At 38.8% G+C, this 13,656-nt stretch overlaps 1 protein-coding gene across 2 annotated transcripts in view; it reads right to left on the bottom strand.

Annotated features, from left to right (window-relative positions):
• Positions 1 to 12,702, bottom strand: part of LOC134649460 (tRNA-specific adenosine deaminase 1) — a 31,499-nt gene extending 18,797 nt beyond the window's left edge. Inside the window, exons 1-2 of one of the 2 annotated variants that reach the window (XM_063504217.1) lie at positions 11,771 to 12,702; positions 11,513 to 11,528 (exon numbers count right to left, since the gene is read on the bottom strand). In XM_063504217.1, coding sequence (XP_063360287.1) covers positions 11,513 to 11,528; positions 11,771 to 12,696 — 942 coding nt within the window. In that variant the 5' untranslated portion in view covers positions 12,697 to 12,702. Of the gene's footprint in view, positions 1 to 11,214; positions 11,529 to 11,770 lie in introns of those variants that run through there. The other variant, XM_063504216.1, reaches the window with a different exon arrangement.
• Positions 12,703 to 13,656: the final 954 nt, after the last annotated feature.

Here is a 13,656-nt window from a genome sequence, read left to right on the forward strand (position 1 = left end):
TGACTAAAAAGTTCTTCTTGTGATGCTATGTTAGCCATGATTGTTCAATTTTGCTATGTGAATGACAGATTTCAAAGTCTATTTTATTCAAAGTTTATTTTTGAACACCTTTTTTCAGAGTCATTTTTCAACCGAAATTACGCTATGTCCAAGAATCACAAAATCGACTATGTCCAAATTTGAGCGAATTATTCTAAGTGTTTTTTCAGCGGTTTTTTTCTAAGTCCTAAATTCACTCGAAATTGCACTATGTCTTTTTTCACGCGAAATATTCTAAGTGTTTGTTACCGCGAAAATTAACTAAGTCTTTGACACTTCACATTTCCACTGTCACTGTACTCACGATTATCCGGTTCGAAGGACCAATGTTCACTCACTACACTGCACTGCACTTCCTACCTTTTGTAATAAAACACTTTCTTGACAACTTAATACTCATTTATTCTGAAACCAAATTGACTATATACGGGGCTGTGGAAAAATCTTAACAGCGCGAAGTAGCCGACAGAACAGCGACATCTATTGTGAAATTGGGCAACTATAAAAACTAAACATTACTACATTCAACACCTGCGTAGCTAGTTATATTAATATTATAAACTACCACCGATTCATGAAATGCCAGGTGACTGGACCGATCACGAAATTATCTAATTTACGTCTTTTGAATTCTACAAAATTTTGCTCGTACATTGCATAACTGTCAATGCTAAAATAAATTTATTCAGCAACATCGGTTACTCCACGCATCTGACAAAAGCCCCAAAAGTGTGTCATCATTAAAACATCGGCTCACATGTCTAAGATAACAAAATTCCTTTTCAATTTTGCGCGTCCCAGCCGGTTTGTACACAAAAACGACGTAATCGCCCCGGTATTTATAATGTCAAGATTAAATTCCCCGCTACTGAACTACGTGGCTATTACAGAGAAATAAGGGGTTTGCTAGAGAACCATCATTACTACCTGATAGGTATTTTAAACGTAATTACACCCTTCATAATTGTTTCATTTTAAAAACGTATCATAAGCGATACCTTAACCGTCTGGTTTATGATATTTGTAATTCAATTTTCCCGGCATGTTGATACGGTACCGAGTGCGGAATGTCTACAAGAAATCCATTAACAGGGTAAATGCTCCATTTATGTCCAATCGTCGGTTGTATACGAGATACGAGGGCAGTCGGCGATGTTCGGACAACAGAGAAAGCATGAGTCTCTGTAATAAATGGAGGTAAATAAATATCAAGCAGCAGACAAAGCGCACGGTCGGCGCACGAGCTGCTAGCCAGAGATCTCCATCACGATCGCCGAGGTCCACATTCTGTTTCTATCAATTGAATTCAAATGTAATTCTAATTTACGTACCTACCTAATCAGATAATCAGTGGACCTACTCCGGACATACCTACTTGGATTCGCGTAAGCGCAAAAATACCCTATTCCGCTGATATCAATGCCAACGTTAATATTTATTTTAATAGTAGATCTCTTCTGACACGGTACCTATAGTGTTATTTCTGTGAAGTCCTAATTCAGTAAATTCGTGATAGTGTCAAGGTACAGTGGCACAGGGGCTATCATATTACAAATGCATTACGTAGGTTACGTAAGCACTATCGATTCTGTACTTTATAATAATAACCAAACGAAGAGATTCAAAACATACAAGCGAATATCAATAGATCCCGGAAGTTAAACTTGTGTGCAAAAACCGCAACAAGTTCATCAACAGCGCGACCGATGCACACTGGCAACTTTTTTAAATCTCATTTTTCGCTTTTTACAAATTAAAATATATTTTCTCAAAATTAAACACTTTCGTTTCATCAATCATCCAGATGAACCGAGGTTATTATTATGACCCAGATTCGGTAACTAACTAAATGATGAGAAAGTTTAAAACCGGCATATTTATAGCGGGGACACGCGGTCTGCGGATATTGTTTCGCTAATTTATAGCACGACAATTCGTAAACGAAACGTACTGGACCGAAAAATCGTAATTCAATAATACCCATCGTCAATAAAGCCAAGCATTCAATAAAGGACTTCAATAAGTTCTCATCTCACCAAACAGACGGCAATTCATAACAAGTACCTACTGAAATAACTACACTAACATTTAAGATAATGCCTTTTGACGACGTAAAAAACGCACACGCGTATATTTCAATGATGAAATGTTAACGCTTCATAAATTTTCCAAAAAGGCCGAAGGATATACCAACGGGACATAATATAAGGCGGTATTATCGGTCGGTTATTTTATTTGAGCCTCCAAGAGTTACGAAAAGGGCTATCTTTCAATACATCTGTTAGGTAAATAAATACCTTTGACCCAAAACCGTCGGGTTGAGCGGCGAACGGTTTTGTTAACCGTTCTACGCCAATGTACAACGCTGTAAGCGCCGTCAAATTTGGTACATATAAGCTCTTTTAAATTTGGAAAATAGGATGGCCGTGGAACACAGTGTTTACCATCGATATTGACCAATTTTACAAGGAAATGATCCGTTGAAATATCTAAACTTTATAAGGTATAGTACCCCAATGGACCCCACAATGGCATAACTGTAGCTCACTCTACATGGAGTCTGATGGTCCATTGGAAACCTCATATCTTATATACTTTTCTGTGAACCAAGTTTCAATTTACACTTATTTCTTTACTTATTTTGCAAACCGGCATCATTGACACCCTTATAGTTACCGAATTAAATTGTTATTGCAGGTTTGACTAATGTTACCAGAGTCTGTGCCAGAGTATATTGTACAGTAAATCGTGAAACTCATTTTATAATATCTGATATCATAACTACAAATCTGTAATGATTCTGATAATATTGAGATAAGTATACCAAGAATAAGGTCGGTAGTGGTGTTTCTCTCCTCGTATTACATGTGTCTAACCTAATGTTTTTTATGTCACTGATAGTTTTAGTCTAGTGTCAGCTTTCCTCGGAATCTGACCGTGGCAATTTGTTGTGGATAAACAATAAGTCGTGAGTGGACACTCCCCCCGCCTCCCGATAGCGGAATTCACGAGGGGCATCCAATTTACGACCTAACTGTTGTGTTACACAATAGTCTTCATAGCTTTATGGCTGAAAGGGAAGTACGGCTTTAACGCATTATAAAATAACATTACTATAACATTACCGTAGACCGCTTGGATTCGTGGAAGTTTACTGGGACTCCCGTCGGTTATAGTGAACGGAACGTTAATGGTGAGGTCCCTATGTAATTTATCAACGATTAGTTTAGCAAATATGTAGGTTACATAAAGGATAAGTAAGTACCCAATAGGGGTCATCCACAAGGGTGGAGTGGGGCCAAAACAATCGAAATTTTGTGTGATGTAATATATGGACAACGCCTTATGGTAAATACTGTTTACTAAATAGTAAGATTGACAGCAAAATAGTAAGATTAACGGCGAGGCGACTAATCCTATGTTTTAATTTAACTAGATTGGATGTCCAGGCGTAAAATCGAGAATTTTCCATAGTACTTACTTATACCTACCTACATTTTCTATCATTCGCCTAACTACACTTCACTAACTTTATTTATTTACCTATTACTTATTAGTTATAAATTTAACAAAAGGAAACTCATCACACAAAAGCAGTAAGATTTATAATGTTTAAAGTCCCTGCTGTTTATAATGAAGAAAATAAAATGTTTGACGTATTTTTTGTAATATACGAACCATTATTGGAGACTACGACGTAGTCACTACGTTACGAGTTGGTAGTATCCGCCGATTGCAAATCTAACAACGTTGACCACGCGGTGTTAAAGTTTAGAGACAGTGGATTTCCAATGGTGTGTTGCGTAAACCTGCATGTACGACAGCGGCTTAGATTTAAGCTCCCTGTCCATTTGCTTTATGTTATCCCGTAACTTACACATCAGAAGACATTAAACAGGCTTCCTAAGTCAAACGATTTCTGCAACTCTCGGTCAGCACTATTGCTTAATCTACGTAGAATCAACCTAAAATATAAGAGCTTAGATATTTTCCCTCCCATGAAAACATTACAGTACAGTACAGTTCCCGAGGGTCAGGACACAGAGATTTATTGAACCAGCCCGATAGCAAAACCGTTACCTTTTAAACAAAGGCAGGCAGTAAACATAAAAGATTGCCACAGCGCAGGTCCTGATCTGGCTTAGAAACAAATCAAACACCTGCGAAGCAAATCCGAGGATCTGCGCGCTGCGCACACGGCACCTGTTATGATTTATGCCCCAGAAACGCCATTGTGCTGTCATGACGCCGGTCCGCGCAAACTTATGAACCGCCTAACCTCAAATGACTTGTGTTTCAAAAACACACTGCGTCTATCGGGCAAGTTTACCTACAACCGAGGTAATCATTCACACGGGTTAGCAAAGTTAAAATTAGACAATGCTTGACTTTACCTCAGGTGAAACCATGTTGAACGAATTACCGACCTGCACGTTCGGGGCAACGTACCGGACGGATTACGATAATCGAATAAGCTGCTTTTTAGGGTTCCGTACCCAAAGGGTAAAAACGGGACCCTATTACTAAGACTCCGCTGTCCGACCGTCCGTCCGTCTGTCACCAGGCTGTATCTCACGAACCGTGATAGCTAGACAGTTGAAATTTTCACAGATGATGTATTCCTGTTGCCGCTATAACAACAAATACTAAAAACAGAATAAAATAAAGATTTAAGTGGGGCCCCCATACAACAAACGTGATTTTTGACCGAAGTTAAGCAACGTCGGGCGGGGTCAGTACTTGGATGGGTGACCGTTTTTTTGCTTGTTAGGGTTCCGTACCCAAAGGGTAAAAAACGGGACCCTATTACTAAGACTTCGCTGTCCGTCCGTCCGTCCGTCCGTCCGTCTGTCACCAGGCTGTATCTCACGGACCGTGATAGCTAGACAGTTGAAATTTTCACAGATGATGTATTTCTGTAGCCGCTATAACAACAAATACTAAAAACAGAATAAAATAAAGATTTAAGTGGGGCTCCCATACAACAAACGTGATTTTTGACCGAAGTTAAGCAACGTGGGGCGGGGTCAGTACTTGGATGGGTGACCGTTTTTTTGCTTGTTTTGCTCTATTTTTTGTTGATGGTGCGGAACCCTCCGTGCGCGAGTCCGACTCGCACTTGGCCGATTTTTTTTTGCTTGTTTTGCTCTATTTTTTGTTGATGGTGCGGAACCCTCCGTGCGCGAGTCCGAATCGCACTTGGCCGGTTTTTTCGTAACCGAGCCACAACGGGAAACACAAATCCTCTTAATGTGGTCTACTGAATTTGCCACGTGTAGTGACGGCGAAAAAATATCGAACCGATTCACCGTTTTCCTCTTGACTTACAAAAATACTTGAGCTACCGGCTGTTTCTCGTGCCCTAGTTTATTAACGCAATGATATTTAATTTATTTGTAACTTAACCTTTTCGCAAGTTGAATAACCGATGTCATTAATCTTTTTATTCGGGGACTTACGTACTCGGAGGATGATATGTGGGAAGGTAATCTCTCAGGCTTACCTAAAGTGTTAAGGAGGTGGTTTTGGGCGTCATGTTACTGAATCGAAAGTAAAACTGATGTAGTAATCAATATTTACATTCTAGATTTGGCCAATGACTATGAGAAGATTAAAACCAGGAAATGAATTATGAAAACCATTCAAAAGTTAATGAGATCTCGACATGTTATACGGGATTGATAAAATTGTGCGATCTCGTTTGAATCAGTAGCGATTGATTCACATAAAAAATATTGGCAGACAAAAAGAGAAATGCAAATTATTTTTAATTGCCTTCCGGTAGAAAAGAAAGCGGGTGAACCTGAACATGGAACGGGCTGGCCATTTCGGCTTGATACTTGTCGAAATAATGACAAACCAGGTGAAGCCAGGCGTCGAAATCGCGCTGAAGCCTGACATCTCGTGAGCAGCATTGTTATTCGCATAGTTAAGCGAGTGGAGAAACTTCATACGAACCAGTATAAGTGAGGCTTAAGATGCAGAACAACTGTTAAGTAATTGGAGATTACACTTATGTTGATTTAGCTGAGACGAATGTTCGCTGGCTAGCTGAGCTATGGGATTTACAAGGTTGCCCGCGCGTGCCCACTCGCCGCCCGAGCACTTTCTACGCCCTCCACCGCCCTTTTATTACGAGCAGAAATTTATAGTGCCTGTTAATTTCAATCATAACCATATGGTTCACTTACCGGACGTAATAACACAGATATGGAGCACGATTTTATAAAAATAGATTACTTCTCGTCAAAATGACGCTTCAGTTTTGCTCTGAGCTTACTCTAAACTAAAGAAACTATCCTTATAACGATTTGGTCTCAGGCGCTTGCTATTGAGACACAATAACAAACTTACAAAGTATAAGCAATTCAAATATAAGCGGATATAACCCAAGCATCAGAGAATGAATCAGCCTCAAAGAAAGCTCACACGAGACGTAAATAAACAATGCGAGACAAAGCGGACTGCACTTAGATTCTCAATGTCAGTGATAATAATCCAATGGCAATCAATAACCAATAAATCCGTATGTGTGTGGGCGCGACGTGTTCCCATTTGTTTTACTTAACCCTCCGCGTCCTCTAGTGTCGGATGAGTGTGGTTCTTTCCGGGAGTTTAGTGGGACCTCCGGAACGTGGGTGTATCGGTCAATCTGCGACAATGGAGTAAGTTGAGCGACGGACAAAAAGCTCATCGACATTTTGTGTGCGAATCACTCATGTGAAACCATTCCGCAATACCAAAGTTCTTTACAATCTTTGTCACGAACCAACTGAGATCGTTATGAAATCCAGAAAAATTGGGAAGAGAATAAATCATGAGTACGAGTATTCATGAGAATTATGGCTCGCGGTTGGTGGCTTCGCGCGTAATTCGTACACTTAGTGGTAGAGGAATTGTGTTTCATGTAATGTTGACAGCAGAACTAAAGCTACGTTAGGACCGTTAGGTACCTTGCGTCTGAAAACCACACACAAATTCACCATAAATTATATTATAGCTATAGGTAATATAGCGTATTTAACGTCAGGCACGGGAAACAAACGTCCAATAACTTGTGGGCAACTACTACGAATTGTTGAGTTGAGCCTTCGTTTGGTGGTGATAAGTATTCCTATAGCTAACCGCAGGCAAGGCAACGTGAGGTCATAGTGGTTCCAGCTCATACGAACTAAATTAACTAGAATATTAGTAATATGTACCTATGTCTTTCCCATTTGCGGAACAATGGTTCCGGATATTTGAGAAGCGTGCGCGGAGCCGAATCCAACACACATAGGGCCTTTTGACACATTAATGAAATGTAAGGAGCACACTTTATTGACCGAAGCGTAGCGAAGGTCTACGCGTTGACTCGGGTATTTTGCTTTCGTATGTCCGGATGTTCTTAAAGGTCGCAATTCTCAACCGATTGGATGACGAGCTCCGGGAACTGTATCACATTAAATATGCGTATATTGTAGTAAGAATGTAGGAGAGACTAACTGAGGTTTGCCGCATTATTGTGCCTTCAATTTTCTAACCACACAATCAACACAATGCATTTATTACCGCGTGAAACTGCGCAAGGTCTCAAAACTTCCAACCTCTTTCGTAGCGCATTTGCTAAACAATATACCTAATGAGGGGATATTAATGACGAGCGATTCATTTCTACATTCAATCGAGCAGGTACGTATTACAAAACACTGTTATTACATCACATATTAGAAGATAATGCAAAATGATGCGAAGGCTAGCATAGGTACATATAATATAAATAAGCGCTATATGAATGAGGACACAGTCAGAGGACACTAATATCCTAAGGCTAAAAGTGACTAGGACAGACTGAACCGTAGGTATATACATAGGTATTACATAATTTCAATAATCTGGACGGACGGTTTTCATTTACTAGATTAAGATTCGATACATAAGAGTATGTCCACTGCCTTAGTAGGGCCTTGGAGGACTTACCAAGTTTGGAGGACTTACTAACCTAACCTAAACAACAGCTCTATTTACAAGTAGGGTTAATGCCGTAATCTGAATTTGAAGTGTCGTTTAATTCGATTGAATGTTTAATGTTGGGATTTTTATTGGTTAAATAAATACGGAATTATGTAGATAAAAAATTGGTTAGCTAGTTTTTTGCTTGCTTTGAGAACAGAGGTCTGGTTTTACTACTCTCTATTGTAAGCGTAAGTACAAAGCAAGTATGTACCTGCATAGGCTCCATAATTGAATAATAGCCGTAATTTTACCTCAGAATCTTACCCAACGGCTTATCGCAAATGAGAATCTTTGCCCGCACTGTAAGATCATATCCAACAATACTAATCGTTTCAGCGAGACAACATTATTAATGCATCGGAATCGTATAAATGTCAGCATATTTCTAAACCCACGACAATAGGTAGCTCGGGTTAAACGGTAGGATTTCGTCACGAGAATGCAAAATAGATGGTAATTAGTACCCATCTGGCACATGATACTGCAATCGTGGCGAAAAGTGGAACTACGTCATTCACAAATGCGACAAATTAGGCACAAGTGTAACTAATATCACTTTTGGAACTGAATTGCGACACGATTACATAAAGTCGCTCGATAAAAAGCCTAGTCAAATGGCACAAATTGGCCTGGTCACACCTAGCCTTGATATGTAAAGGAATCGACTACACCCTGTCTACGGTAGGTAGACGGGCCAAGCCAACTCAACAGCGATTTTCGCTGCCGAGTTAGCTTGGTCTGACTCTAGATATTTACCTATTACCTACCTACTTACCTATACATATTTGGTAGCCATACTTATGCTGGTGGACAGTAGTGGTAGTCGGTAAGTTTTGCAAATAACCCAGTTCGCGACATATTAGCTCCGATCTGCCGTGCGACGACATCGCCTTTTACTGGGGCAGACAGTTGGTAGCGCTGTAAAGGGTAAACGTTAGCTGACATAATCCTTAATGGACGATCTCGTAACGCTTAGCTACTTGTCTAGTCAACAGGTCGGGGTGTGACAGTTATGATGGTTCGTTTGGCAACTATTAGCGGATCGTAAGAAGGATTAAGAACGACCGTGGCCTTATGGCCTCATTTGTTTTAATCGGGACCTTTTGACCTTTGAAATAAGATGCAGCGTCGGTTTACTATGATTGACATTTCATAGATATTTAGTGAATGACTATCCTATATCCTATGTGCCCTCATGAGTCATAATATAAAGAAATACTAAGTGCAAAATATTGTAGCAAGTCTGACAGCTGAAGTAGAGAGCGCTGTACGGCTCCGTATCTATGTTTTGCTGGGTTGTTAAACCACAGAACATATTAATGAGGTTAGAATGGCTATCGCGCACAGTTAATATCGGAACCGGTGTCGCCGCTCGTTCCTCTCCACATTTACTAACACTCGCGCAACGGTAATAAAAACTAGCTAGCGCCTTGTGTGCGTGGTGAATGCAGCCCATCGACACCCCATACTATGATAACTTAGGAACGTACTTGTTACCAACGTTGAGGCATAGAAAATAATCTTATCGAATTAAAATGACTGCTGTTGCATTTTGGTAGCACATACCATACTTGCTTTCAAACATAGAGGTATTATACCTACTTTTCTTTAGGTTGGTATGATCGGTAAAATGTCTACCGTCATTTTAAATTGTCGTGAAAGCGGTTATGTTACGTGTTTATTTTTGTGTCTAGACTAAATAACTTTAGCTTTTATTTAAATGGGGGGGCAAATCTTTAAGAAAATGTGAAGTTTGTGGGGTCAGGCGTGTAAGGAAACTTACTTCTGAAATATTTTGGCCAGATTTCCACTTGATCCGAACAGGTCGGTAAACTGATTTTTTTGTGCGATATTTTCATTTTGAGTCGTTACCAGATACTAATTTAATTAGTTTGGAGTAGTTTTTATCGTTTACAATCCTTGATTAAAACGAAAACATTCTGTGAATAGATTCTTCTTATAAAAAACTAGGTAACCTAAGACACGAATAGTGTGCGAACAACTTATCGATAATCCCTTTATTTCAGATGTCGATTATGGGTAAAGGTAACAGGCAATAAGGATTTGGAATATTTACCTATACAAAGGCTGAATGAAACTCCAACCTCTGAATATCTACAAGTGAATGTAAATAAGCCTGACAGCTTTTTCCCTTTGTGGGAAGTTGGAGTTCACAGCCTTCACAGGCAAGACTCAGTGTTTGCAGGAGTGCTCTAAAAGTAGATTGTAGCTTTATTTACGTTTATAAGCGTATTGTAATATGCCTACGTAAATATAAAACTATCTGTATCTTATCTTTATTATGTAAAATAAAATTATTTTTATATATTGCATTTATTTTATTAATCCACCTGATTCTCAAAATTTACTTTTACAGTAGTACAGTACAACAGCACGTATCGCACATTTATCGATATCGATAAACAGTAGGTACCGGAAGTGTCGTGCCCTAGCGTTGTTTTTTTTGTGTTGGCAGTATTGACATGTATTTGGTGTATTGGCACAATGTACGTTCTTAATTCGGTTTAAGGCTTGTTCGAGAGTGCCGACTCTTAAAACGTAGTGATTTAATACTCTTTGGGTGAATGGATACGCCTCCTTTAGACAGATTTGACGTCTGGCTTCTTAATCTGAACGTTATTGTGGCGCAAAAAGGCATGTTTACTTCATTTTCGGTCAGCGCGGGCGAGTAGCATGCGAGCGTTTGCTCAAAACCACGCGGCGACTCGTACCCTGCTCGCATCGCCATTCTACTTGTTCTGTGTGTTAAACGTTAGCTCGTAACGTAGGATTCTGGCCTTAGACTACATTTATTGTCTATAATCATATATGTCTACATACATACAATCTACAATATGGCTTGTTTTGTATTGCGTTAAATTCACTTGACGCGTGGCACGAGAACTACAAGCCAGGCTAGGGTGCGTAGGCAACATGCCAATCGTTTACGCTCCGTAGCGAACGAAACGCAACTGTCACTGTCACACTAATATGGAAGTGATAGAGAGAGATGTCTAAGTTACACTACGGAGCTTTCACGATTGGCATGTTGGCTAAGCACCCAGTTTCTGTGAGTCTGTCGTGCGCAGTCTTCGCTGCTGCGGGTAATCTTAGCTTTTAAAATAAGTACAAAATATCATTAAATAAAAGGAAAGCAAATAAAAAAATGGGTTCTTTAGAATATATTTTTTAATTAAGTTTGATCTATACAGAAATTCCACATATCCGGTTTCTTTGTCCATGATTTAAAAAATATATCCTTTACTAACTCCCATTGGTCTAAATACCTCTTTGACTTCCTCTTCATTTCAATATATGGGACATCTTGCAAATTTTCTAATCCAATAGATTTCATCACTACTTCACTTCTATTCAAAATACTTTGGAATCTTTTGTAGATATTATATTTACTGATAAACAAAGAACTGCTCAGTGATTTTGCTTTTTTCTTTGTAACACCTAGTTTTCGCCCCTGTACCGCTACCTCCACTCCCCTGTAAAAAAGTTTTAATCAATATTATTTAAGTTTTAAGTAGTATGCTAATTTTAAGGTATTTATGTATGGGCCACTACTTGCCTGAAATAAACGATTTCATTCATTCATTCATTCAATAAAAAGTTAAATTCTATCAAAAAGTCTGTGGAATTTAAGGTTACTGTAATTAAGTGGAACTTTTAGTCCTTTAAATTTTATTAAATTACTATACCAAAATAAACATTGTTTTTTTATACTTACTTAGATTTTGTCCAAACTATGCTGCCAGGAGCTGGTCTTACATTTTCCTCAGTCCTAATATGAGGGAACACAAGCTTGCTTTGGTAGAACTGTGGTAATATATCTGGTTGCACTAAAGATCGGGCATCGGCATGTCGTTTCAACAAAGCTCTTGTCAAAGATTCATCCGAATATGGCACTCCGCTGCCAAAAATGAAGTAATTGATAAAAATAGGCTTAGATAATAATAAGTCTAAAAGGCCACCCTGGATGCCAACATGGATCCATCGAGCCATCTTGTCACTACAAGAGACTGATTGCGTCCGGTCCCCTCTACCAGGTTTAGTGCGAACCTGCCCAAGTATGTGATAACTTGTACCCGGCTGCTTAGAATCCTGCTCCGAGTCAGGTAAACACTTAGCTCCAGTTCTATGAATATCTTTAGCTTTTTTATATTCTACATCACAAATATCTTCAAAAGCTTTCTTTTTCATACTTTGTAGAACATCGCCATACTGTTCCTCTTCTCCAGCTTTAGTTAAGATAGAGGCATCTCCGCAAGGTAGCTGAGACGAATAAAATATAAATTTAATGTTGTCTTTTACTTCAAACAATCCATTGTCATAATTAAATATTGATTGCTTACTATCTAAAGCGTGCTCCATGTTCTCGTAGAGATATATCAAAAATCCTCTTCTAGCAAAGACCTCAGCGTGACTATCGTTCAGAATATCTCCCGTCGCGGACATTTTCGAAGCACCTATACATTTCGAGCCAGTACCTAGAGACACTACTTCTAATTCCTCCGTTCTGTTATCGTATTGTATTATACAGGACAGTACGGTCCACTCAGCATCAACAGGTTTTCCGGTCTTTGGAAGATCATTATAAAGTTTCACACAGCTTTCAGCTATTTTATCTACAAATGTAATATCGAGTTGATCCATATTTCATCTTCTGTTAATGTTAGTTAATGACACAAGTTATTAGCTCGGCGATAAATTAGACAGATTATAGTAATAGTGAAAAGGATTATTTACTGAACGCTAAATATACGCACACTAAATATTAAATTTATACACAATAACAAATTAAACAACTGTACCGATATTCGGAACCTAAAGTAATATATTGAGAGTGGCAACACTGTAGTTAGTCGTATTGTCCTTTTCTAGCATATACGTCCATCTCTCTCCCACACCCCCACCACTTCAGGCAGTTGCGTTTGACAATTTTGACAGTTAGAAACAAACGCAAATTACCTCATTGGCTTGCTGTTTTTCCATCTGGAAGGTCGTGAAGCTAAACTGCTGGTGAGTTTTTGAATTTGTACCCCAGTTTAGCTGACTATATTGAAAAACAGTTTCTAACGGCTTTTGCCGTTCGAAATAAATATTTAAATTTAGTTGTCCGTTAAACTATCTAGCAAATAAAAATGATCCGGAATAGTGATGTGCAACTGTTTTCAAAGGCTGCCTGCGCGCACCGTGGCTATGCCAATGAAAATACTAAAACACATGGTAGAAAACACATCGAGCTGGTAAAGCGTGCACGTGTCACCATTATAATTTAATTTTATTAAGTCTCTTCCGAGTCTTGTTAGTTTAAATCTTTGTGTGTGTATAATAACGGTTGAAATTATATAATACTTAAATGGTGATGTGTGGAGGTATACCCTTTCAAGTGATTTGTGTTTTCGAATACGAATGGATCGGATAGTTAATACGTGTTACGTAGAACCTACGTATTAAGGTAGAAGCTTATAGACGTGTAGGTTTTTTATCTGTCCAAGTATCTATCAGCAATTTATCTTTTTATCCCGTTCCGGGTTAATATAATATTGCAAAATTAATTTTTTGGTAATAAACTTGCTGATAAATAACGTGTACCCGAATAGGAGTCGACGA

Source organism: Cydia amplana, chromosome 7 (genome assembly GCF_948474715.1).
Source record: "Cydia amplana chromosome 7, ilCydAmpl1.1, whole genome shotgun sequence".
In the NCBI taxonomy this organism is placed as follows: Eukaryota; Metazoa; Arthropoda; class Insecta; order Lepidoptera; family Tortricidae; genus Cydia; species Cydia amplana.